Source organism: Ursus americanus, chromosome X, assembly GCF_024610735.1.
Source record: "Ursus americanus isolate L20-20 chromosome X, mUrsAme1.1.p, whole genome shotgun sequence".
Classification (NCBI taxonomy): Eukaryota; Metazoa; Chordata; class Mammalia; order Carnivora; family Ursidae; genus Ursus; species Ursus americanus.
In genome coordinates, this window is record NC_142164.1 from 58,734,201 (window position 1) to 58,761,726 (window position 27,526).

General features: G+C 36.2%; 1 protein-coding gene across 2 annotated transcripts in view; it reads left to right on the forward strand.

Annotated features, from left to right (window-relative positions):
* The window catches only part of BRWD3 (bromodomain and WD repeat domain containing 3), a 212,246-nt gene extending 184,973 nt beyond the window's left edge, over window positions 1-27,273 (forward strand). For both annotated transcript variants that reach the window (XM_087859782.1, XM_087859783.1), the window contains 3 exons: window positions 78-175; window positions 725-883; window positions 21,587-27,273. In XM_087859782.1, the coding sequence (XP_087715908.1) occupies window positions 78-175; window positions 725-883; window positions 21,587-22,341 (1,012 nt within the window). In that variant the 3' untranslated portion in view covers window positions 22,342-27,273. The remainder of the gene's footprint in view (window positions 1-77; window positions 176-724; window positions 884-21,586) is intronic.
* The last annotated feature ends 253 nt before the right edge of the window (window positions 27,274-27,526 follow it).

Here is a 27,526-nt window from a genome sequence, read left to right on the forward strand (position 1 = left end):
GGATTTTGTATCATACTATCATAATATGTTGCTAATAGAAAAAACAAATGTTCATTGTTATATATTTTAAATTGTAGTCCCAAAGGGAAGCAAAAACAAATGAAGTTGCAGCCTAAAAATGACCAGAATACCTCAGTGTCTTATGCCAGGACTAGCTCTCCTTTCTCGTCTCCCGGTAAATGTCTTTTGTTTTCAATGTTCTATATTTTCAGTTTAATACTGATATTAAGGATGTAGAAGAGGCAGCATGATCTATACTACAAAAAGCAATGGATTTAGATGTAGAAAAGTTGTATTTTATTCCCAGTCCTTCTAACTGTGTGGCCTTGGGTAAGATATTAGGCCATAGAATTCAGTTTCTTCATTTTTAAAATGAAAGTGTTGAGACTAGATGAATTTTAAGTCTCTTAGGTTTAAAATTCTGTGACTATAATTTTCAACTCTGTAATATCTCAGAGCACTCATTTACAACATATTTGCAAACATGAAAATTGAGGATTCATTATCTGGGGAGGTGGTTTTCTTGGACAAGTTTTTCTGGCATTCTGTGCTTGAAAACTTAATGATGTGATGAAACATTTGTTCTCAAAATATTCATATTTCCCTCTTCAAACAACTTGTGTGTTTGATGTTGGAGTAAAATAACTGAGATATCATTTTAAAAACAACCTGTTTAATTTTCCTGAAACATGATAATTAATATTACAATCTTTTTAAATATAAGTTTCAGATGCTGCTGAAGGCCTTTCATCATATTTACTTGATGATGAACTGGATGGGCCATTTTCTTCATCGAGCTTCAGTGGCTATAGCCGAAGTGGAAATAGCCATGACCCAGGGAAAGCCAAATCATTTCGGAATAGAGTTTTACCAATTAAACAAGGTAGGAAATAAATATGGACAGGACATTTATTCTTTGTTCTCTTATGATGGCAGATAAATCATTTAAAAGCTGGCTGATGTATTTAGGTAGTAAAAATTAGCGTGCCCTTATAGTTAATGACAATTTTAATGTTGTCAAAAAATTTGAATAAGATAGGGTTTCATATCCACAATCAGGAACAAGCCATTAGCAGATTCCATAACTATTTCAAAAACATATTTTAGTCTTTTAAAATAAAATATGAAATAAATAGGTAGGGAAAACTAAATGAAGAGATATTTCAAACCAAACCCTTTTTTAAAATTGAGATAGCCCTTAAAAATATAAGACCTACCTAAAAATGATTTTGGAATGTTTTTTCCTTTGCTATCAATATAGTTTAATATATGAAATGTATTTTTATTTTTTATAAATTTTAATGAAAGATTAAGTAACATATCCACCGTCGTTGAACTGTCAAATGACTTAAAAATTGACTTTCTAAGGATATATTTTATATTGGTTATATGAAAAATATTGAAACATTTGATTACCTTAAAATAATTTAGTGCCTTTATTTTTCCCATTTTGTATCTTTATTCTCTTCTCTAGTCATGCTGCACATTGCCTACACATGCCACTTTCTTCTCTTTTTTCCCTTCCCTTCACTGTCAAGCTATTAGAAAGAATAGCTTATATTTCTTGCTTCTATTTTCTTTCCACCTAAAAATTCCCTTATCCTTTATAGGCTGGCTTCTGACCCCATCACTCTCCAAAAGCTGTTCTCCCCTGAATCACCTGTTCTCTTTAGTAACCAACCAGTGTTCTTTTCTTAGTCCCTATCTCCTTGATTTTCTCTATCTTTACATACTATTAAATACCCCCTCTAGGAACTCTACTGACAGGTTTCTTTCCTGATTATCATACATCTCTGTTTTTCTTATAGTTCTATATTTTCCGTTTCTTTTCTTTGGCTGTACTTACCTCCTTTTTGCAGAGTTTCCCACAGGTTTCTTGATTTGTTTGTTTGTTTGGGTCTTTCTTTTTCTTTTGGTCTTCTACAAATAATCTAATAACCATATCAATCATGTTCATGCTGATGACTCTCCAAATTCACATAGCTAGCCCTAACATCTCTTTATTCTACCTGTCTCGTTTCCAAGTGCTTCCTAAGATAATTTCCTTGGGTGCTTATCATCCATCTTTCTGTCTCAAACATGCTTCTGTTTCTGCACTCACTACTTTAGTTAATGCCACCACCATCTTTCTATTAACCCAACTTAAAATCTTGCAGTTGTCTTAAACACTTCTTTTACCCCTCATATCTAGTCAGTTGCTAAGTTTTGTGAATTCTAAAACTCTTTAATACCACTTAAATCCTTTGTCTACAGTTTCTATTGCTATCACCTTAGTCTTTAGCCTACTATATTAGTCAGCTTGGGCTGTTACAAAATGATACCACAGACTGGGTGGCTTAAAAGCAGATATCTATCTTTAGCAACTTTATTGAGATATCACTGACATAAAATACTGTGTATATTTAAAGTGTACAACTTGATGTCTTGTTATATGTATGCATTGAGAAATGGTCACCATGATCAAACTAATTATAACATATCCATCACCCCACATAGTTACCCTGTGTGTGTGTTAAGAGTTAAGATCTCTCCTTTTAGCAAATTTCAAGTGTACAATACAGTATTGTTAACTAATCACCATGCTGTACCTTAGATACCCAGAACTTACTCATTCTGAATAACCGAATCTTTATACGCTTTGACCAGTGTCTCCCCAATTCCTCTTCCTCCAGCCCCTAGCAACCACCATCCTACTGTTTATATGAGTATGACTGTTTTCGATTATATATGTAAGTGACATGCAATATTTCTCTTGCCCTGTCTTCCTCATTTTGCTTAGCATGATGTCTTCCCAGCTCCAAACATGTTATCGCAAATGACAAAATTTCCTTCTTCTTAAAGGCTAATATTCCATTGTGGGTTGTGAGTGTATGTGTGTGTATTACATTTTTTATATTCATCTGTAGAAAGACATACAGATTATTAACATATCTTGGCTATCGTGAATAATGCTACAGTGAACATAGGAGTACAGATATCTCTTGAAGATCTGATTTCAGTTCCTCTGGTTATATATCCAGAAGTAGGGTTACTAGATCAAATGATAGTTGTATTTGTAATTTTTTGAGGAACCCCCCCATAAATATTTCCATAATGGCTATACTAATTTTCCCTTTTCTCCACATCCTTGCCAACAATTGTTATCTCTTATCTTTCTTTTTTCAAAGAAAGAGAACTTGGCCAGTAATATTTATTTCTATAAAACAAGGTGAGTGTACAAAAAGACCACCACGGGACCATGTACATCAGACATATCCCATGCTTTGCATTTCCTCCCTCAGGGGCACTGTGCATGAGACCTGGGAAGGATGAGGGGTGCTGGTACAAGGTGTGGATGGAGGATGAAAGAAACAAGACTGTGGACTCTGGGAAACAAACTGAGGGCTTCAGAGGGGAGGGGGGGTGGGGGAGTGGGATAGGCTGGTGATGGGTTTTAAGGAGGGCACGTACTGCATGGTGCACTGGGTGTTATACACAAGTAATGAATCATGGAAATTTACATCAAAAACTACGGATGTACTGTATGGTGACTAACATAATAAAAAATTATTATAAAAAAAAAGAAACAGGACATAGACATGTGGTGTCATGTCCACAGCCACATCGGGTGCTGTCCTTTCTTAAAAATTGTTATTTTAAATGCAGTTAGTTAACATACACTGTTATGTTAATTTCAGGTATACAATATGTGATTTAACAGTTACATACATCACCTGGTACTTATCACGGCAAGTGCACTCCTTAATCCCCATCACCTGTTTAACCCATCCCCCCCATCCACCTCCCCTCTGGTAACCATCAGTTTGTTCTCATAATTAAGAGTATTTTTCTTGATTTGTCTCTTTCTCTTTTCTTCTCTTTGCTCATTTGTTTTGTTTCTTAAATTCAACATATGAGTGACATCATATGGTATTTGTCTTTCTCTAACTGACGTATTTTACTTAGTGTGTTACTTTCTACCTCCATACATGTTGTTGCAAATGGCAAGATTTCATTCTTTTTTATGGCTGAATAATATTCCACTGTGTGTGTGTGTGTGTGTGTGTGTGTGTGTGTGTATACATGCACCACATCTTTATCCATTCATTATTCAGTGGATACTTGCACTCCTTCCATATCTTGGGTATTGTTGATAATGCTGCTATAAACATAAGGGTGCATGTAGGCCTTTGTATTAATGTTTTTGTATTCTTTGGGTAAATACCCAGTAGTGTGATTGCTGTATCATAAGGTAGTTCTTCTTATAACTTTTTGAGGAATCTTAATGTTTTGCACAGTAACTAAACCAGATTGCATTCCCATCAGCAGTGCAAGAGGGTTCCATTTTCTCCACAACTTTGCCAACACCTGTGTTTCTTGTGTTGGTGATTTTAGACATTCTGACAGGTGTGATGTGGTATCTCATTATAGATTTGATTTGCATTTCCCTCACAGTAAGTGATGATGATCTCTTTTCATGTGTCTGTTGGCCATCTGGATGTCTTGATGTCAAGGAAGAAGTCTGTTCATGTCTTCTCATTTTTTAATTAGATTATTTGTTTTGGGGTGTTGAGTTTTATAAGTTCTTTATATATTTTGGATACTAATGCTTTATTGGATATATCACTTGCAAATACCTTCTACCATTTAGGAGGTTGCCATGTAGTTTTCTTGATTACTTCCTTCACTGTGCAGAAGCTTTTTATTTTGATGTAGTCCCAATAATTTCTTTTTGCTTTTGTTTCCCTTGACTCAGGAGACATATATAGTAAGAAGTTGTTACAACTAATGTCAAAAAGGTTACTGCCTGTGTTGTCTTCTATAACTTTCATGGTTTCAGGTCTCACATTTAGGTCACATTTTGAATTTATTTTTATGTATGTTCTAAGAAAGTGGTCCACTTTCACTCTTTTGCATGTTACTCTCCAGTTTCCCCAACACCAGTCATTGAAGAAACTCTTTTTTTTTCCATTGGATATTTCTTCCTACTTTGTTAAAAGATTAATTGACCATATAGTTGTAGGATTATTTCTGGGTTTTCTATTGTGTTCCATTGTTCTATGTGTCTATTTTTGTGCCAGTACCATACTATTTTGATTACTAGAGCTTTGTAATGCAACTTGAAACCTCTAATTGTGATGACTCCAGCTTTGCTTTTCTTTTTCAAGATTGCTTTGGCTATTTGGGGTCTTTGTGGTTCCTTACAAATTTTAGGATTGTTCTAGTTCTTTAAAAAAAGTTGTTGGTATTTTGATTGGTATTGCATTAAATCTGTAGATTGCTTTGGGTACTATAGACATTTTGACAATATTTGGTCTTCCAATCCATGAGCATGGAATGTCTTTCCATTTCTTTGTGTCATCTTCATTTACTTTCATCAGTGTTTTGTAGTTTTAAGAGTCCAGATCTTTGACCTCTTTGGTTAGGTTTATTCCTAGATATCTTACTATTTTTGGTGTAATTGTAAATGGGATTGTTTTCTTAATTTCTCTTTCTACTGCTCCATTATTGATATATAGAAATGAAGCAGATTTCTGTATTTTGATGTTTTTATCCTGTGACTTTACTAAATTTGTTTATCAGTTCCAGCAGTTTTGTGTGTGTATGTGTGTGGAGTCTTTCAGGTTTTCTCTATGCAGTATCATGTCACCAGCAAATAGTGAAAGTTTTATTTCTTCCTTCCCTATTTGGATGAATTTTATTTCGTTTTGTTGTCTGATTGCTTTGTCTGAGACTTCCAGTACTATGTTGAATAAAAGTGGTGAGTGGACAATCCTTGTCTTGTTCCTGACCTTAGGGAAAAGTCTCTCAGTTTTGTCATATTAAGGATGATGTTAGCTGTGAGTTTTTCATATATGGCCTTTATGATGTTGAGGACTGTTCCCTTGAAACCTACTTTGCTGAGGGCTTTTATAATGAATGGATGTTGTACTTTGTCAAATGCTTTTTCTGTGTCTATTGAAAAAATCATATGGTTCTTATCCTTTCTCTTATTGATATCATGTATCACATTGATTGATTTGTGAATGTTGAACTACCTTTGCAACCCAGAAATAAAACCCACCTGAAGATGGTGAATGATTCTTCTAATTTATTGTTGGATTCAGTTTGCTACTATTTTGTTGAAGACTTTTGCATCTATGTTCATCAAAGGTATTGTTTTGGCTTGTAGTTCTATTTATTAGTGGTGTCTTTATCTGGTTTTGGTATCAGGGTAAAGCTGGCCTCATGGAATGAAGTTGGAAGTTTTCCTTCCTTTTCTGTTTTTTAGAGTAGTTTGAAGGGAATGAGTGTTAACTCTTCTTTAACTGTTTGGTAGAATTCCCCTGTATAGCCATCTGGCTCTGGACTTTTATTTGTTGGGAGTTTTGATTACTGATTCAATTTCTTTGCTGGTTTCAGTGTGTCCAGATTTTCTCTATCTTCCTCTTACTTGTGGTAGTTTATATATTTCTAGGCATGTATCCATTTCTTCCAGGGTTTTCCAGTTTGTTAGTATACGTAGTTTTTCATAATGTTCTCTTATGGTTGTTTGTATTTCTGTGGTATTGGGTGTTATTTCTCCTCTCTGATAGTGATTTTACTTATTTGAGTCCTTTCTTTTTTTTTCATCATAGGTCTAACTAGAGATTTATCAATTTTATTGATTTTTTTCCCCCAAACAACCAGCTCCTGGTTTCATTGATCTGTTCTATTATTTTTTTAGTTTCTTTATCATTTATTTTTCTTTTTTTAATTTTTATTTATTTTTTTGATGTAAAGTTCGATGATTCATTAGTTGCATATAACACCCAGTGCACCATGCAATATGTGCCCTCCTTACTACCCATCACCAGCCTATCCCATTATTTTTCCTGTAATCTTTATTATTTCTTTCTTTCTGCTGGCTATAGTTTTTTTTTCTTTTTCTAGCTCCTTTAGGTGTAAGGTTAGATTGTTTAAGATTTTTCTTTCACCTTGATATAGGCTTATATTATTATGAACTTCCCTCTTTGGAGCACGTTTGCTGCATCCCAAAGGTTTTGGATCATTCTGTTTTCATTTTCATTTGTTTCCATGTATTTTTTATTTCTTCTTTATTTCCTAGTTGAGCATTCATTGTTTAGTAGTATGTTATTTAACCTCCATATATTTGTGGTCTTTCCTCAGTTTTTTCTTGTGGTTGAATTCTAGTTTCATAGCATTGTGGTTAGAAAAGATGCATGGTATGGCTTTGATCTTTTTGAATTTGTTGAGGCTTCTTTTGTGGCCTAATGCATGATCTATTCTGGAGACAGTTCCATATGCACCTGAAAAGAATGTGTATTCAGCTGTTTTAGGATAGAATGTTCTGAATATATGTGTTAAATCCATCTGTTCCAGTATGTCATTCAAAGCCATTATTTCCTCATTGATTTTTTTTGTATTGTGTTTATTTTTTTTGTTTTTTTATTATATTATGTTAGTCACCATACAGTACATCCCTGGTTTCTGATGTAAAGTTCGAAGATTCGTTAGTTGCGTATAACACCCAGTGCACCATGCAATACGTGCCCTCCTTACTACCCATCACCAGTCTATCCCATTCCCCCACCTCCCTCCCCTCTGAAGCCCTCAGTTTGTTTTTCATAGTCCATAGTCTCTCATGCTTCATTCCCCCTTCTGATTACCCCCCCTTTCTTTATCCCTTTCTTCCCCTACTGATCTTCCTAGTTCTTATGTTCCATAGATGAGAGAAATCATATGATAATTGTCTTTCTCTGCTTGACTTATTTCACTTAGCATTATCTCCTCCAGTGCAGTCCATGTTGCAGCAAAGGTTGAGAACTCGTTCTTTCTGATAGCTGAGTAATATTCCATTGTATATATGGACCACAACTTCTTAATCCAGTCATCTGTTGAGGGGCATCTCGGTTCCTTCCACGATTTAGCTATTGTGGACAATGCTGCTATGAACATTGGGGTGCATATGGCCCTTCTCTTCACTACGTCTGTATCTTTGGGGTAAATACCCAGTAGTGCAATGGCTGGATCATAGGGTAGCTCCATTTTTAACTTTTTAAGGGACCTCCACACGGTTTTCCAGAGTGGCTGTACCAACTTGCATTCCCACCAACAATGTAAGAGGGATCCCCTTTCTCCACATCCTCTCCAGCAATTGTCGTTTCTTGCCTTGTCAATTTTTGCCATTCTAACTGGCATAAGGTGATATCTTAGTGTGGTTTTGATTTGAATTTCCTTGATGGCTAATGATTTTGAACATTTTTTCATGTGTCTGTTAGCCATTTGTATGTCTTCATTGGAAAAGTGTCTGTTCATATCTTCTGCCCATTTTATGATTTGTTTATTTGTTTCTTGTGTATTGAGTTTGAGAAGTTCTTTGTAGATCTTGGATACCAGTCTTTTATCTGTAGCATCATTTGCAAATATATTCTCCCATTCCGTGGGCTGCCTGTTAGTTATTTTGACTGTTTCCTCATTGATTTTCTGTTTAGATGATCTGTCCATTCACATAAGTGCGCTGTTAAAGTCCCCTACTATTGTTGTATTATTATCAATTAGTTCCTTGATGTTTGTTGTTATTGTATGTGTTTGAGTGTTCCTATCTTAGGTGTATAAATATTTACAATTGTTTTATATTCTTGTTGAATTCTTTATTGTCTAGTGTTATTTGTCTCTTCTTATAGTCTTTGTTTTAAATCTAGTTTGTCCTTTATAAGTATCACTACTTCGGCTTTCTTTTGATATACATTTGTGTGATAGATGTTTCTCCATCCCTTCAATTTCAATTTGCATGTACCTTTAGGTCTAAAATGAATCTCCCTTGTCTGAAGAAAGCATCTGCATCCTAGAGACCGACTGGAAAGCCCAGGCTTTGGGTGAATGCACTAACCTCTGCCTCTAGACTTCTTCCCAGCCTGCTCCTACCTCCAGGTCCTGGGCCCGAGTTGTGGCCTCCAATCCAGCTGTCTGTCCTTGCTGCAGACCAGTTGCCCCCATAGCCCATGTCCTTCTATCCTGCCCATTTCTTCTGCCTAATGGGGTTTTGTGCAATTTGGGCGCTTTCCCATAAGCTGACCCTTGTAGTAATAGAGCCTTTAGGAGATTTTTGATAGAAACCAAGGACCTCCCTTCAGCTCCGAGCAGGTTTTTCCCTGAATTCCAACCCAAAGAATTATGTACCTTTCTAGTTTAGTCAAATTTATGGATGGCCTCTCTCCCTTTCCCACTCTACATTCTTGGTCCTATGTTAGCCCTATGTAAGTCTCAGAAATGGTGAAATGTACATCAGTCCAATAAAATACAAAATAACTAAATAAAATAAAAATAAAATGAATCTCATTGTAGGCAGCTTGTGGATGGATCTTGGGTTTTTTTATCCATTCTGTCTCCCTGTGTGTTTTGATTTTAGCATTTAGTCCATTTACATTCAAAGTAATTATAGATAGATATGTATTTAGTGCCATTTTATTACTTGTTTTTTTGGTTGTTTCTGAAGATTTTCTCTGCTCCTTTCTTGTCTTTCTCTCTTTCATGTTTTGCTGACTTTTTAGTGATATATTTCTCTTTATTCTTTGCATATTTATTAGAGGTTTTTAATATATGGTTACCAGTACATTTGTATATAACCTCTTCTGTATATAGGAGTATATGTTAAGTTGATAATCCTTAAGATTAGACCCATTCTTTACCCCTCTCCCCATGCTTTAAATATATGTTGTTATATTTTATATCCTTTTATCTTGTGAGTTCCTTGCCTGATTTTTTTACAGAAATATTCATGTTTACTGCTCTTATGTTTCTTATCTTTATATTGTAACTTTTGGTCTCTCCCTTCTACTCAAAGAGTCCCCTTAAATATTTCTTGTAGGGCTGGTTTAATGGTTATAAATTCCTTTACTTCTTGAAAGGAAAGCTCTACCTCTTCTTCTCTTCTGAATGATAGCCTTGCTAGATAGAGTATTCTTGGCTGCAGATTTTTCCCATTCCATACTTTGAATAATCATTCCACTCCCTTCTGGCTAGGAAAGTGTCTGTTGAAATATCTCCTGCTAGTTTTATGGGTTTTCCCTTCATGTTAGTATCTTTTGTCTTGATGATTTAATAAATTTCTCTTGGGGCACCTGGGTGGCTCAGTCGGTTAAGCATTTGCCTTTGGCTCAGGTCACTGGGATCGAGTCTCACATCAGGCTCCCCACTCAGTGGGGAGCCTGCTTCTCCCTCTCCTGCCTGCTCCTGCTCCTGCTCTCTCTCACTCTCTCTGTCTCTCTCTCCAATAAATAAAATATTTTTAAAATAAAAATAAAAAAATAAATTTATCTTTATCACTGTATTTTGCCAATTTGATTACAATATGTCTTGGTGTGGATCTGCTTTTGTTGGTTTTGTTGGGGATGAGTCAGTGAGTTCCTTATATCTATTCTCATTTTGCATATTCTTTTTTTCTATCTTTGGTTCAGCTTTAATACTTTACATTACTCTGTCTTCTAGGTTACTAATTTGTTCCTCTCCTTCTGTTGTTCTCTTCATTCCATCAAGAGTGTTTCTCATTTCGTGTATTGTACCCTTTATCTCTGCTGTGTTCTTCCTTATGTCTGTGTTAATGTTCTCATTCACGTCTTTCACTTTTTTCTCAAGTCCAATGAGGAGCCTTATGATGATTGCTTTAAATTCTCTATCAGGCATGTTACTTATATCTATTTCTGGCCATGGCCTGGTCCTGTTCTTTCATTTGGGATAGGTTTCTATTCCTCCTCATTTTGTCTGCCTCTTTCTGTCTGTTTCTATGTGTTAGGAAAGTCACCTATGTCTTTTGCTCTTGAAAGTAGTGACTTTATGAAGAAGAGTCCCTGCAGTGCAGAGTCCCCTGTTCACCAGAACCTGGCCCTTCATGAGAGTATCCTTTGTGTGTTGTTTATGCCCTGCTGTTGTGTCTGAGTCACTTTTCCTTTCAGTGCAGTCATCCGAACTGACTCTCTGCTTTTTCTGAGTTGTGCCTACTCTCTTTGGTATTAGTGGGACCCAGGCAGGCCAGCTCTGAGGTGGTGTGCCCACCAGGGAACTAGGAGCATTGCAGGGGTGTTCACAAAATTTGTGCTGGGCTACTAGTTTTAAGTTGGAATCCTGAGGTGCTAAAGCAGCTGGCTCCATGCACCAGGGTGGCTGGGTGCGTCACGATGTCTGTGGCTCAGCATGGCCAGGCAACAGGGCAGGGCTCAGCAGCTGAACATGGAGTGCTTTGGCAGCTGTGCACCTGGTGGCTGGGTGGGTCCCTGCAATGTTAACATAATTTGCCCTTAGTCAAGGGTCCAGGCCAGCAGACTTGGAGTGGGCAAGCCCTTAGGAGAACTTGTGGGCATGGTACAGTGCTAGTGGGGTCGGTAGTAAGTATCTGTGCAGCCCCACATCCTGCACATGGCCCATTGTTTATGCTAGGGGACAAGGGAGGAAAAAACGGCACCTTCCAGCTCCCTCATTTTTGGAGAAGTCCCCCAACATGCTCCAAAACCAGTATAAACAGGTCTCCTTTTTGCCCCTGGGGTTGTGTAAACTGACGTTTTTATGTTGCCTCCTGGCGCAGGCTGCTATGTCTTTAAGGGCGGCTACCCAGGTATCACTCATCCTCCAGAGTTGCCCAGTGTTGAGTCAGCTGACTTTTAAAGCTCCAGGCTCCAAGTCCCAGTGGTTAAACAAATACAGGAATTCAGCCCATGTGGTTTTCAAAGCCAAACATTACGGGGATTAGTCTTCCCTATGTGAGCTCCCTGGTGCAAGGGTCCTTCTCTGCCATCTCCACTCACATAGCTCCCTCCCTCCGGGCAGCAGCCTCCCTCCACGTATATGACCTTCCTATCCTTGTGGATGCAGTGTCTTCTCTGTATTTAGTTGTGGAGTTTGTTCTTCCAGCCTTCAGATCACTCTCCCGTTTATTGACTTGGATGTGAATATCTACTGAAAACATGGGACAGGGTGAGCTCAGGGTCCTCCTACTCCACCATCTTCCCAAACTCCTCTCTCCTCTTGTCTTTTTTTTTTCCTTTTTTATATGAAGTTTTCTGTTTTAATTCCAGTATAGTTAACATACAGTATTACATTAGTTTTTGGTATACAATATAGTGATTCAAGAATTCTATACATTACTCAGTGCTCGTCATGGTAAGTGTACTCTTTAATCCCCTTCACCTGTTTCACCCATCCTCCCACCCTCTGGTAACTATCAGTTTGTTCTCCATAGTTAAATGTCTCCTGTTTTGTCTCTCTCTGTCTTTTTTCCTTTGCTCATTTGTTTTGTTTCTTACATCCCACATGTGAGTGAAATTATATGGTATTTGGTTATCTCTGACTGGCTTATTTTGTGTATCATTATACTGTCTAGCTCTGTCCATGTCATTGTAAATGCAAGATTTCATTTTATGGCTGATGAATATTCCATTAGATATATACTACACCTTCTTTATCCATTCATTTATCAATGGACAATTGGACTCCTTTCATAATTTGGGTATTGTAAATAGTGCTGCAGTAAATGTCAGGGTAAATATATCCCTTTTGAATTAATATTTTGGCATTATTTGGATAAATACCTAGTAGTGCAAGGGCTGGATCATAGGGTAGTTCTAGTAACTTTTTGAGGAACCTCCATGCTGTTTTTCAGAGTGGCTGCACCAGTTTGCATTCCCAACAACAGTGCAAGAGGGTTCCTCTTACTCCACATCCTTGCCAGCACCTGTTGTTTCTTGTGTTGTTGAGTTTAGCCATTCTGATAGGTGAGAGGTGATATCTCATTGAAGTTTTGATTTGCATTTCCCTGATAATTTGAGATGTTGAGCACTTTTTCATATACATTCAACAAACATTTATTTCCTCACAGTTCTGTAGGCTCAAAGTCCAAGATCAGGGTGACCCCAGGGTATCTCGTCAGGACTCTCTTCCTGGCTTGCTGATGGCTGCCTTCTTGATGTGTCATCACATGCCTTTTTCATTGTATATCCACAGACAGGAAGAGAGAGTGAGTACTGCTGTCTCTTCCTCTTCTTTCAAGGACACCAATTCTAGTGTTTTAGTGCCTACACTTAGGACTTCATTTAATTTTTATGACTTTCTTTTTTTTTTTTAAGATTTTATTTATTTATTCGACAGAGATAGAGACAGCCAGTGAGAGAGGGAACACAAGCAGGGGGAGTGGGAGAGGAAGAAGCAGGCTCATAGCAGAAGAGCCTGATGTGGGGCTCGATCCCATAACGCCGGGATCACGCCCTGAGCCGAAGGCAGACGCTTAACCGCTGTGCCACCCAGGCGCCCCTAATTTTTATGACTTTCTTATAGGATCTGTCTCCAAATACAGACACACTGGGGGATAAGGCTTTAGCATATGTAACTTTTTGAAGTTTTTATTTAAATTCCAGTTAGTTAACATACTGTGTTATATTAGTTTCAGGTATACAGTATAGCAGTTCGGCACTTCCATACAACACCTGGTGCTCATCACAGCAAGTGCTCTCCTTAATCCCCATCACCTATTTAACCCATCCCCCCACCAACCTCTCCTCTGATAACCATCAGTTTGTTCTGAACAGTTAAGAGTCTGTTTCTTGGTTTGCCTCTCTTTCTCTTTTTTTTCCCTGTGCTCATTTGTTTGGTTTCTTCAAGTCCACATATGAGTGAAATCATATGGTATTTGTCTTTCTCTGACTTATTTCGCTTAGCATCTAGCTCCATTTATGTTATTGCATGAGTAATATTCCATTGTTTACATATACCACATCTTTATTTATTCATCTGTTGATGGACATCTGGGCTCTTTACATAATTTGGCTCTTGTAGATAATGCTACTATAAACATCAGGGTATAGTATTTTTATATCCTTTGGGTAAATACCTAGTAGTGCAATTGCTGGATCATAAGGTAGTTCTATTTTTTAACTTTTTGAGGAACTTCCATACTGTTTTCCACAGTGGCTGCATCAGTTTGCATTCCCACCAATGGTGTAAGAGGGTTCCCCTTTCTCCATATCCTTACAAACATGTGTTGTTTCCTCTCTGGTTAACTTTAGCCATTCTGACAGGTGTGAGGTGATATCTCATTGTAGTTTTGGTTTGTATTTCCCTGATAATTGAGTAATGTTGAACATCTTTTCATGTGTCTGTTGGCCATCTGTATGTCTTCTTTGGAAAATATCTATTCATGTCTTCTGTCCAGTTTTAAATTGGATTATTTGGTTTTTTGGGTGTTGAGTTTTATAACTTCTTTATATATTTTGGATACCAAACCTTTATCAGATATGTCATTAGCAAATGTTTTATCCCACTCCATGGGTTGCCTTTTAGTTTTATTGATTGTTTCCTCTGCTGTGCAGAAGTTTTTCATTTTTATTTTTTAGTGATATTTATTTATTCACTTGAGAGAGAGAGAGTGCACACAACGAGGAGCAGCAGCAGAGAGAGAGGGAGAAGCAGGCTTCCAGCTGAGCAGGGAGCCCAATGTGGGGCTCAATCCCAGGACCCTGGCATCGTGACCTGAGCTGAAGGCAGATGCTTAAGTAACTGAGCCACCCAGGCACCCCCCAGAAGCTTTTAATTTTGATGAAGTCCCAGTAGTTTATTTTTGCTTTTATTTTCCTTGCATCAGGAGATATATCTAGAAAGAAGTTGCTATGGCTGCTGTCAAAGAGGTTACTGCCTGTTCTTCTCTAGGATGTTAATGGTTTCCTGCTTTCATTTAGGTCTTTCATCCATTTTGAATTTACTTTTGTGTTTGGTGTAAGAAAGTAGTCCAGTTTCATTATTTTTCATGTAGCTGTTTAGTTTGCCCAACACCATTTTTGAAGAGAGTCTTTTACCCATTGGATATTCTTTCTTCTCTTGTTGAAGATTAATTGACCATATAATTGTGGGTTTGTTTTCTGGTTCTCTATTCTGTTCCATTGATCTATGTGTCTGTTTTTGTGCCAGTACCATACTGTTTTCATCACTACAGCTTTGCGATATAACTTGAATTCCAGAACTACAGCTTTGCTTTTGTTTTTCAAGATTGCTTTGCCTATCCAGGTAGAAATTTTAGTATTGTTTATTCTAGCTTTGTGAAAAATGCTGTTGATATTTTGATAGAGATTACATTAAATGTGTAGATTGCTTTGGGTAATAAAGACATTTTAACAATATTTGTTCTTTTGTTCCATGAGCATGGAGTGTCTTTCCATTTCTTTGTGTCATCTTTAATTTCTTTCATCAGTGATGATGGTTTTTAGATAACAGGTCTTTGAACCTCTTTGGTTATGTAAATCTAAGTATCATGGATTTGGTGCAATTATACAAGGGATCATTTTCTCAATTTTTCTTTCTGCTGCTTCATTATTGGTGTAGAGAAATGCAACAGATTTCTGTACATTGATTTTTGTATCCTGCAATTTTACTGAATTTGTTCAGTTCTAGCAGTTTTTTGGTGGAGTCTTTTGGGTTTACTATATATAATATTATGTCATGTTGAAATAGTGAAAGTTTTACTTCTTCCTTGCTTATTTGTATGCCTTTTATTTCTTTTTGTTGTCTGATTGCTAGGGCTAGGACTTCCAGTACTATGTTAAATAACCATAGTGAGGGTGGACATCCCTGTCTTGTTCCCGACCTTAGAAGAAAAGCTCTCAGCTTTTCCCCATTGAGGATGGTATCAGCTGTGGGTTTTTCATATATCACCTTTATTATGTTGAGGTATGTTCCCTCTGAACCTACTTTGTTGAGCATTTTTATCATGAATGGATGTTGTACTTTGTTAAATACTATTTCTGCATATTTTGTGATGACCAGATAGTTCTTATCTTTTCCTTTATTAATGTTGTGTATCATGTTGATTGATTTGCAAATATAAACCACTCTTGCAACCCAGGAATAAATCCCATTGATTTTGGTGAATGATTCTTTTAATTTATTGTTGTATTTGGTTTGCTACATTTTATTGAGAATTTTTACATCCATATTCATCAGCAGCATTGGCCAAAGTTCTCTTTTACAGTCGAGTCTTCATCTGGTTATAGCATCCGGGTATGCTGGTATCATAGAATGAATTTGAAAGTTTTTCTTCCTTTTCTATTTTTTGGAATAGATTGAGAAGAACAGGTATTAGCTCTTCTGTGAATGTTTCATAGAATTTGCCTATGAAGCCATCTGGTCCTGGATTTTTATTTGTTGGGAGATTTTTGATTACTGATTTTGTTTCTTCTCTGGTTATTGTTCTCTTGAGGTTTTCTATTTCTTACTGTTTCAGTTTTGGTAGTTTACGTTTCTAGGAATTTTTTCATTTCTTTCAGGTTGTCCAATTTGTTGAACTATAGTTTTTCATTATATTTTCTTTTTTTTTCACAGTTTAAATGATTTTTCTCTTCAGTCTGTATTCATTTATTTTTTATTATAATATTTTTTATTATATTGTGTTAATCACCATACAGTACATCCTGGTTTTTGATGTAAAGTTCATTATATTTTCTTAACAGTTGTTTGTATTTCTGTGGTTTTGGTTGTTATTTCTCCTCTCTCATTTGTGACTTTATTTATTTGGGTCCTTTCTCTTTTCTTTTTGGTAAGTCTGCCTAGAGGTTTATCAATTTTCTTAATTTTATCAAAGATTCAGCTCCTGGTCTCATTGATCTATTACACTGTTTTCTTTGTTTCTATATGATTTATTTCTGCTCTAAACTTTATTATTTTCTTTCTTTTTTTCTGGCTTTAAGCTTCATTTGTTGTTTTTCTCACTCCTTTAGGTGTAAGATTAGGTTGTTTCTTTGAGATTTTTCTTGCTTTGGGGTAGGCCTGTACTGCTGTATATTTCTCTCTTAGGACCACTTTGGCTGCATCCCAAATGTTTTGTATTTTGTGTTTTCATGTTCATTTGTTTTTATACGTTTTGTTTAATATCCTAGTTGAACCGTTCATTGTTTAGTAGCATGTTGTTTAACCTTCATGTATTTGTGGTTATTCTTTTTTTTTTTTTTTTTTTGCGTGACTTGAAGTTTCATGGTATTGTATGATCTCAGTATTTTTGTATTTGTTGAGGCCTGATTTGTAATGTAGGATGTGATCTATTCTGGAGAATGTCCCATGTGCACTTGAAAAGATTGTGTATTCTGCTGTTTTAGGATGGAATGTTCTGAATATATTTGTTAACTCCATCTTAATCAGTGTGGCACTCAAAGACATTATTTCCTTGTTGATTTTCTATTTACATGATCTGTCCATCGAAGGAAGTGGAGTGTTTATGTTCCCTACTGTTATTGTGTTATTATTAATTTCCTTATGTTTGTTATTCATTGTTATATATATTTGGGTGATTACATGTTAGGTGTATAAGTATTTGCAGTTGTTACATCTTCTTATTGTATTCTCTGCTTTATTATGATATAATACCCTTCTTCGTTTCTTGTTACAGTCTTTGTTTTAAAGTCTAGTTTATCTGGTATAAGTATTGCTACTCTGGCTTACTGTTGACATGCAGTTGTGTGATAAATGTTTCCCTATCCACTCACTTTCAATCTGCAGGTGTTTTTATGTCTAAAAATCAGTCTCTTATAGGCAGCATATAGATGGTTCTTATCTGTTTGGTTTTTTGGTTTGTTTGTTTGTCTTGTTTTTTTGTTTGCCTCCTGACAGCCTATGTCTTTTGATTGGAGTGTTTAGTCCATTTACATTCAGAGTAAATATTGATAAATATGTATTTAGTGCCATTTTATTACTTGTTTTGTCAATGTTTCTGGAGAGTTTCTCTGTTCCTCTCTAGTCTTTGTCCCTTTGTCACTTTGTCCTTCCTTTCCTTGCAAAGATTCCCCTTTAATATTTCTTGCAGGGCTGGTTTCGTGGTCATGTATTCCTTTAGTTTTTGTTTATCTGGGAAACTTTTTATGTCTCCTCTATTCTGAATGACAGCCTTACTGGATAGTGTTCATTGCTGCAGATTTTTCCCATTCATCAAGTTGAATGTATGATGCCACTCCCTGTTGGGTTACCAGGTTCCTGTTGAGAAATCTTCATCCAGCCTTATGGGTCTTCCCTTGTAAGTTAAGGATCTCTTTTGTCATGCTGCTTTTTTAAGATTTTTTTTATTTATCACTAGATTTTGCCAATTTAATTACAATATGTCTTGTTGTTGGCCTGCTTTGTTTTGATGGAAGTTCTCTGTTCCTCCTGGACTGGATGGCTGTTTCCTTTCCCAGAGTAGGGAAGTTTTCTGCTATTATTTCTTGAAATAAATTTTCTGCCTCCTCTTCTCTCTTCTTCTTCTGGGACTCCTATAATAAGAATGATTCTACATTTGATGGAATCACTATGTCCCCTAAGTTTATTCTCATATTACATAATTCTTCTCTCTTTTTTTTCAGCTTCATTATTTTCCATTATTTTGTCTTCTATATCACTAAATCATTCCTTTGCTTCTTCCAGCCTGCTCTTCATTGCATCATGCTTGTTCCAATTTCATTTATAACATTCTTCATTTCTGTTTGTTAACTCTTTTATCTCTGTGGTAAGTGTCTCCTTGATGTCTTCCATTCTTTTCTGAAGCTCACTGAGTATCCACATGATTGTTGCTTTAAATTATGGACCAGGCATATTACATATATCTGCTTCAGTTAGATCCCTGGCTGTGATCTTTTCTTGTTGTTTCATTTGGGATGAATTCCTCCATCTTGGCATTTTGTCTAGGTCTCTGCCTTCTTCTGTGTATTAGGAAAGCCAGTTATGTTTCCTGCTTCTGAAATTAACCGTTTTATGAAGAAGCAGTCTCGTAGTTTCCAGTATCTGTTACTTCTGAGATTTCTCTCTGGTGTGTGCTAAGTATGCTCTGCTGTTGTGTTTTGGCTGCTCTGTCCTTCAGGCCAGTTGCCTGCAGAAGCTCTCCTTGCTTGCAGTGTACAGTATTTGTTCCTTGGCCAAAATGTGGTGATTTTTAACTAGTGTGCTCTGGTCTGCTTGTCAAATGAGACCTGATAGTATTTCCACTTAAACTGAAGCCCTGTAGAACTCTTATTAGGATACATGGTTTGGGCGGGGGTTTCTGCTGATCTTCTCAGGGAGGAGCCCCGCCATGCTGGTATTGGGGCAAGCTTGACTGAGAAGGTCAGTCTCATCAGAAAGCTGGAGTGTGGGACTTGGTGTAACTATGTTAGGCAGCCAGTATAGGTGCTGCAGTGCTTCCTGCAGCTGGCTGTGTGTTTATGCTGAGGGGCAGGGGAGAAAAATGGCACCAGTCAGCTCTTTTTCCCTGAGAGGAGTCTCCATGAATGCTGCCTCTCAGGGAAGCACTCTGAGAAGAGCAAATAATCTCCCATGTGTGTGCCCCAAGCGTTTTCTATTTTGCTGTTTTTAAGCTGTCTGCCTCCAGGTTTTTTTTTGCCTACCGTCTCTCTAGGAGCAGCATGGTACCCTCCAGCCTCTATTCCAGATAGTCCTGGTGACCTTTAAAACTGCAGCAGACTTTAGAGACATGGTGTGGTGTAGGGGCTTGTGCTGGTCTTCTGGGAGATGGGCCCACCATGCTGGGACTAAGGCAAGCTTGACTGAGAAGGGCAATCCCACTAGAGTGCAGGGGTGTGAGGCTTGGTGTAAGCAAGTTAATTAGCCAGTGTCGGGGCTACACTGCTTCCCACTGGTAACTATGTGTTTATGCTGAGGGGTACTAAAGGGAAATGGGTCTGGCCAGCTCCTTTGTTTCTGGAGAGGCGTCTCTATGAAAGCTTCCTCTCAGGGAAACGCACCAAGGAGAGTGAATAATCTCCCTCCTGTGTGTCCCAGATGTTCTTCAAATCCCTGTTGCCATGCTCTGTCCCCAGGTTGTTTGCTTGCCTTCTCTCTCCAGGAGCAGAGCAGTGTGCTCAAGGCTTTGTCCCAGCCAAGCCTGCTAACCTTTAAAATTCTGGGCTTTAAGCCTCATTGGTTTTAAGAACTCATGAAAATCGGCCCCTCTCATTTTCCCAGCAATGGCTTTGGGTAAATGTTCTTCTTGTGTATTCCCGTGTGTGCTCTACTCTCTCACACTCTTCTCTGTGACCGCAGCTGTCTCCCCTCTGCAGTACCCATGATCCATTTCTCCCCTAAACCACATCTGGGTACTTCCTACCGAATTTAATATGGCTTCTTCTCTCCGTTTAGTTGTGGAGTTTGTTCTGTCAGTCTTCATGTTGATTTCTGGGGGTATTTAGGGTGATTTGATTGTTATCTAGTTGTGTTTGTGCGACAAGATGAGCCTAGCATCTTCCTACTCCACTGCCATCTTCCTCCAGAAAACCAATATATATATATATATTTTTTTTTGAGAGGGGAACACAGTCCAGTCTATAACACCTAGACTATTAAACTAATCTTGTCACTGTGGTTACCATACAGCCCTAATCTTTGCTCCTTCCAAGCTTTTCAGTCCACTCTCCTGTTTTCCTCCTACCTCACTAGCTGTTCCTTCTCAATTATCTTTGTCAGTTCTTTATCTTTAGATGTTGGAATATCCCAAGTCTCAGTCATCAGCCACATTCTCTTTCTTTGTTTGCTCGCTTAGTAGGTGCCCTCAGTTCTCTTGACCCTAAACGTTATCTCTTACTGAAATTTTCCAAAATTATATCTCCACCTCTATATGAGTCTCCCCTGATCTCTAGACAGGTGTATCTACCTGCTTTTTTTTTTTTATTGCCTTTACTTGGAACTCTAGTAGTATTTAAAACTGGAATCTTGATTTTTTTTTTCCTACCAGACTGCCTAAACCTATTCCTCTTTCAGTGTTCTCCAACTTAGCAAAATACCTCTACCATTCATCTAGTTTCTCAGGCCATAAAACCTTGGAGTTTACCTTCATTCTGTGCTTACCACTTGACATCCAATTCATCAACAATTCCTGTCAGTTCAAACTTGAAAAATAAAAGGTTGGTTCTGATGGCTTCTCTAGAAAGAAACACTCCAAATCTAATCACTTCTCATCACCTCTATTGGTACATCCCTTATCATGTCTTACCTAGAGTATTGCAGTAGTCTCCCAACTGGTCTCTGCTTCTAATCCCTTCCATAATTTGTTCTATGTAGAAGAACCGTAGTGCTCTTTTAAAAATATAAATTAGATCCTGTCATTCTCTTGTTCTAAAACCCTTCACCACTGGCAGTTATCTCCGATTACTCTGTTTTTTCTTCCAGTCCAGTTTCCTCTAATTCATTGTCTATCAAGCTTTCCCCACTAAAATATAAATTCAAAGAGTAAGGACTTTGTCTCATTATTGCCATATTTCAAACTTCCAGCAATATAGTAGGTAATCAGTAAATATTTGTTCATTGAATGACTGTGAAAGTATTCTGATACATGTTCTTACATAATTCATTGTAGAGTTCAAGCCCTTGAAATTTCTGCCTAGCTTCCTTACCATCCATCATCCCTCCATACTCTCCTTCCTGCCCCCCAAAAAAACACAATCAGATAAAACTCAGAGTATTAGTATTTTCTATTTCTAACAGATTTAAATTTATATTCCAATATTCCCCATTATTTTACCCCATCTATCTTTGGGTGCTAAGTATTTTTTGATAGAATTTTTATTTTACTTTTAAACTTAAATAACCATCTTCAGTGTCAAAGCTTAACTTTAAAAAATTATTCATCTTGATTTAGATCACTCCCTTGATGGACCCCTTACAAATGGTGATGGCAGAGAGCCTCGGACAGGAATCAAAAGAAAACTACTTAGTGCATCAGAAGAAGATGAAATCATGGGAAGAGAAGAGAAAGAGAAAAAAGAAACTAAAGAGAAATCACATTTGTCCTCCTCAGAGAGTGGAGAGTTAGGATCCAGTTTAAGTTCTGAAAGTACCTGTGGTTCTGATTCTGATTCTGAATCAACTTCCAGAACAGATCAAGATTACGTAGATGGAGACCATGACTATAGCAAATTCATACAAACCAGGCCTAAAAGAAAACTCAGAAAGCAATATGCCAATGGAAAAAGAAACTGGAAGACAAGAGGCACAGGAGGAAGGGGCAGATGGGGCAGATGGGGTAGATGGAGTAGAGGAGGCCGAGGAAGAGGAGGCAGGGGACGAGGAGGTCGAGGAAGAGGTGCAGGTGCCACTAGAGGGAGAGGGAGAGGAAGAGGAGGAAGAGGTGCTTCTAGAGGAGCCACCAGAGCCAAACGTGCACGTATTGCAGATGATGAATTTGATACCATGTTTTCAGGACGTTTCAGTAGACTGCCTCGAATTAAAACAAGAAACCAAGGCAGGAGGACTGTTTTATATAATGATGATTCTGATAATGACAATTTTGTGTCCACCGAAGATCCTCTGAATCTTGGTACATCCAGATCAGGCAGAGTGCGTAAAATGACAGAAAAAGCCAGGGTTAGCCATCTCATGGGATGGAATTATTAACAGTTAGTAAATTTAGAGTAATTTAAAAAATTCAATGGCCTTCTACTGCAGGGAATTTACTAGGAAATCTACAAAGCAAGTTGTGTGGGGACTTCTGCTTCCTTTCACATTGGTGCTTTTCCATTATGCCAGTATACATTTGTTTCAAGACTTTTGATCTCCACACTTCATTTGTTCAAACAAGCCTTACTCATTAGGCCTTAAATGAAAAGAAAATTCTGCCCACATATAGACACACACACACACAACACATCACAAACACACTACAGATTTACTACATTAAAGGAGCATTCAGCTTCTTAAGAGTAGCATGACATTTTTATCTCAATTGAATATCCCTCTTTTGCTTTTGTATCACAGAAGTATAGCACCTTCTTACAGAGTTTTATATAGTTTGTTTTTGCCATTTTGATTCTTGTACCCAGTAATAATAACTTTTGCACAATACACCAATCCTATAGGCAGCTATTAAATGTTTACAGTTTCTATATTGTAAGAACGATCTGGATTATTTTACTCTTCCCAGGCCAAACTTTCATGAATTGTACTGAACTGAAGTATATATTTATACTACAGTTTTTTGGGGGTGGGGGGATCTTGATATGCTTCTCATTGATTTGCTTAATTCATGTTAAAGGTGAGAAAGGGTTGGTGCCTTGTAAATATGTAGCAAATCTTTGTGGTGTGTCCTGATGTTTGCATTAACTTTATTAAAAAAGAATATTTGAGGTATCAATCTAGACAAGGTGCCAAATGCAAAAGTTTCTTGCATCCATTTTCTTTTTCCTATTATATTTTATCGCATTAATAGAACTTGTGTAGTTTAAAGAATAACTTAAACATTTGAAAAAATCCTCATCCACAAAGAATAACTTCTTTGAATTGTAGCTCAGCTACCTCTATTAACTACAACTACTGGAAACGTTAAGGAAAATAAATGCTGTTATTCATTACTGACTAAAAAGATAGAACAAGCTTGGTAGGAATGAATACTCATGTTATAAGCTGAGAGGTTGTTAATAATTGTATTGGCTCTCAAATTAATAGTTGTAATTAACAAACTTTCTTAAGTGTAGTATGCTGTACCTTAGGCTTTTCTTAGTACATACTTGTGTAAGTAGACTTGGGTCTACTGCTTATGTATCTCTGCTACCACTTGCTATTTACAGCTGTGAGTGATTGGTTTTCATTTGAATTTTAAAATGTAACAAAGCAGCTAGTTTGAATTGGAATGTTTTGGCTAGCAGATCTTTTGAGGCAACTTTAATAGGTTTTGCTCATATCATTCCAGAGGGTTCTTCTGTTATAATTTTTTAGAAAAGAACCTCATTACACTGCACACTGATATTCGAGTCATTATTTTATAGATTAAAAAAAATCTTTAAAACCCTTATGATCTTGTTTACAGCAGTGGAGTGCACATGATTCCATAAATGAGCTTGAGTTCCAAGATGAATTTTAGTCCTCAAATTTTAGAAATTGCAAATTCACTAATTTGTTAAGGTGAGTGGGATAATATAATCTCTGTTATTGTAACAGCAGATTTGTTGCATTTAGATCAGACTTTGGATATAAAAAAAAACTTCTTAATGTATGCCTAGTAATCCCAGGATATTTCTTAAGCTAATGTGTTTGTTTCATGTTTCCAATCATTTTATGCATCTGAAAATCCTTAAGTGCAAAGGAAGGAGTACACACATAACTTCGCTCTTTTTTTGGGTCAGGTAGGGGTTGTTCCTGTACTAACAACTTTAAGCAATTTTCACTTGCAGTAGAAATGGTGTTCAGGCTTTAAGAAAGTATTGTTGTGAATTGTTAATGGCACTAACTTCTGTTACTGAACAGTAGATCAAGCTGATTTTTTTGTTGTTGTTGTAGTGGTGTTGTTGTTGTTGTTTTTCACTAAACCAAAACTATGCTGGTTAAACTCAGCTGACACTTTTAACCGTACTATAGATTCAAAAACATTCACATTTGAAACTCTGCATTTGATTTTTGCTAAAATATACTATTTTCATTATTCATCTCTTGGGCATTTAGACTAAATTTGTGCCTGTGTTTTCCTGGAATCAATAACACTTTGACTTACCCTATCAAAGTAACATAGTTACTTATTTTCATGGATATACCCAAACGTGTATTACGTATATCATTTTAGTGTGAAATTTTTGTTGACATTCTTCTATGAAGAGCTGACCCCTTCAAATGTAGAAGAATTGCTGTCTATGTGATTTTAGCTATCTCAAGCTTTATTTATAATTTATTTTGAAAAATAAAAATGCCACATTTATTTCCCATATATCAAGATTTTCTAGGTTTAGATAATTAGAATAATAAGGCTGAAGACATTTTTAAGCACATTTTATATGTAGTGAAGTACTGTGAAAATACTAGTGAACAGCATTTTGCTATAATGTTGATTTCAGTTATTACGATTTACAAGTCACCAGGGTATGTTAGATGAGCATATTTACCATTTATTACAAAACAAACAGATTATTTTCTGTTTGCATGCAAATTATTTTAATACGTGTGAAAATAAAAGTTTGGAAGATAGTATTTTTACTTTTATATCTGAACACTTTCCCCCCAATTTATACTTTGCTTGTTTGTAACGCCACCTCCTGTGAATGTGTTGTAATTTGTATCACATTGAATATTGTACACTTTAATTTTTTAGAGTACCTTTAAACCTAAATAATATCAGGTTCAGGCATAGCAAAGCAAGTAGGAAATGAGGTGAAAATTTTGAAGAAAAGTCTAAATCTTAAATGAATTGCTAAGAAATAAATGTATATTTAGGTCCGTGAGAACATACACATGTATAAACCTAATCCTATGCTGGATATTAATAGTCACTGACCTATAATATTTCTCATGAATGCTAATAATCTTTTAATTCCCAGCTTTAAGATCTTAGCATATGTATCTGTTTATGAAAACAGAATTGTGTGTTCTATGTCTTGCTGTGTGCAACTCTTCCAGCAATAGGATGCTTTCCAAAACATTCACTAGCCTATCAGCCTAATGACTAAATTTGTGTGTGTGTGTGTGTGTGTGTGTGTGTGTGTGTGTGTAGATTTTTTCCCAACTTGACACACTTTGTCTTGGACATTAAAAAAAGAATATTTTGTATGGAAGACAGCTGTATTCACAGTCTACCAATTCTTTGCCTCTGTTTAAAGCACTTAGCCTGTATATATACTGCTTGATCATCCATTTCATTATACCTTCTAGATAAACTAGGTTTTTATCATGTACATGTGTCCCTCTATTTTTTTTTAATTTATCCTTCCTTAACTTGTGTTTTTGTCTGTTTCCCTTCCCAGAGATCAGGCTTGTGCTAGAATTCTTCATACAGCACTTTGTTTCACCCAGAGGCTAAGAAATTGGGTAAAATTCATAAATCTCATAATGCACAACTGTGTGCTCAGATATCTAACTCAGCCTTGTAATACTTTGAAGTAAATTTGAGTGATTTGTTATTTTGTTGTTTTTGTTGTAATCCTATAGGTTGTCATCAGACAATAACAGAGTGATTGCAAAGAAAAATGTGAATGCCACTTTTTAGTTTTTGATAAAAACTTTTTGAGCATTTTCAAAATTTGTATGTTTGTGGTAGTGATAAACACCTTGATTACTTGCTTATATATCTCGGGAATTAATTTGTGCACATTTACCAACTGGTACTTATCTTTAAAGTTGGAATATTCACATCCACAAAAAGGAAACTGACATCCTGTATAATTTTCAGTTTACTTTGATATCGAACCTTTTAAACAATTACTAACATTTTGAGTTCCAAAATGAATATAGTTCAGTTCTGGGGGAGGGAATGGAAATTTGACACTTAAAATTCACTGTTTTAAATGTTAACCCCATCCCCAACATTTTTGTGGTACATGAGGCTTTATGAAAATTTTATTGAAAATAGAGTATGATCACTTTTAAGGCTTGTTTTAAAAATTAGTGTGAAAATATTTTCATGCTTTTTTATTTTTATCTCTTAGTAAAGTTTCTTTACTAAGTTTTAATTTGAAGTTTACCAAGTTTTGTTTAAATTCTAATATAAAGTTATTTTTTCCATGGTGCTGTATTTTGTGAAATATGAATTACCCTCAAGTTTCTAGAATTTATTTCTTATGTATCCTTATCCTTGATTATTTTCTTTTCAATCATTCCTGCTTACTTTTATCCTCACTTCTCTTACTGCAATGAAGACTGCACCTAAATTAGCACACTTCGACAAGACTGGCAATTTATGATTCACTGATGGGAGAAGTACAGTAGAAAGGCCCTGCAGTTTAGAGTTAAGGTGTGTTTATTTATATGTATGCCCATTTGTTATTCTTATACCTATCTTAATTAAATCTATAATATGAGACTTTGACATATAAAAGCATGATAAGTATTTTCTAAAAAATAAAACTATTGATACATATAATCACCATTGGTAATTGACTTTTAAAATCACATACAAAAATATTTAGAAACCCAGTTGGGAAATGTGTTTTTACATATGTCACCAGATACACATTAGGCAGTACTAGAAATGTTAATTCTTTAAACAATACTGTGGTGATGGCAATCAGTAATTTATTTCTTTGTCCTGTAACTTACCATCTTTGTCTTTTGTAATCCCTTACAAAGTATTAACAAAACTGTACCTTATGTTTGTTCTTAGTATCCATAAAATTTTAAGATGGAAAGTCATTGAGTTAATAGTTGATGTGATGTTGTATATGGACAAAGTGTCCATTAAACTAAAATTCAGTAAAGAAAGGTAAAGTAACTGGCTTGGTTTATAAAAGATGTTTTGTTTGGCAGTTACCAGTCATTATAAGCAATTATCTTCAAAGGCAAAAAACTGGATTAATTTGTTGCCATTCTTTATGGGATGTTTACAATAAAATTCCAAGTTGTTTGGAATCACTTGCACTCTTGCTGCTTTATGCTTTAACTCAGGTACTGGAGATAAATTAATAAGAAGAAAGAAATAAGGAGTTTCCTTTCCATTATGCAGCTTCAGAGATTTTAATATGTAACTCTTGGGTCTTTCCTTTTTTGTTTCTTTGTCATATAATATTTTATTACTATTTTTTATTTGAAAAACTAGGGTGCTTATCAAAGAAAATTAAGGAGTTTTTTTCCTTAGTCATTGCAGATATTCTTTGGGTCACTTTTA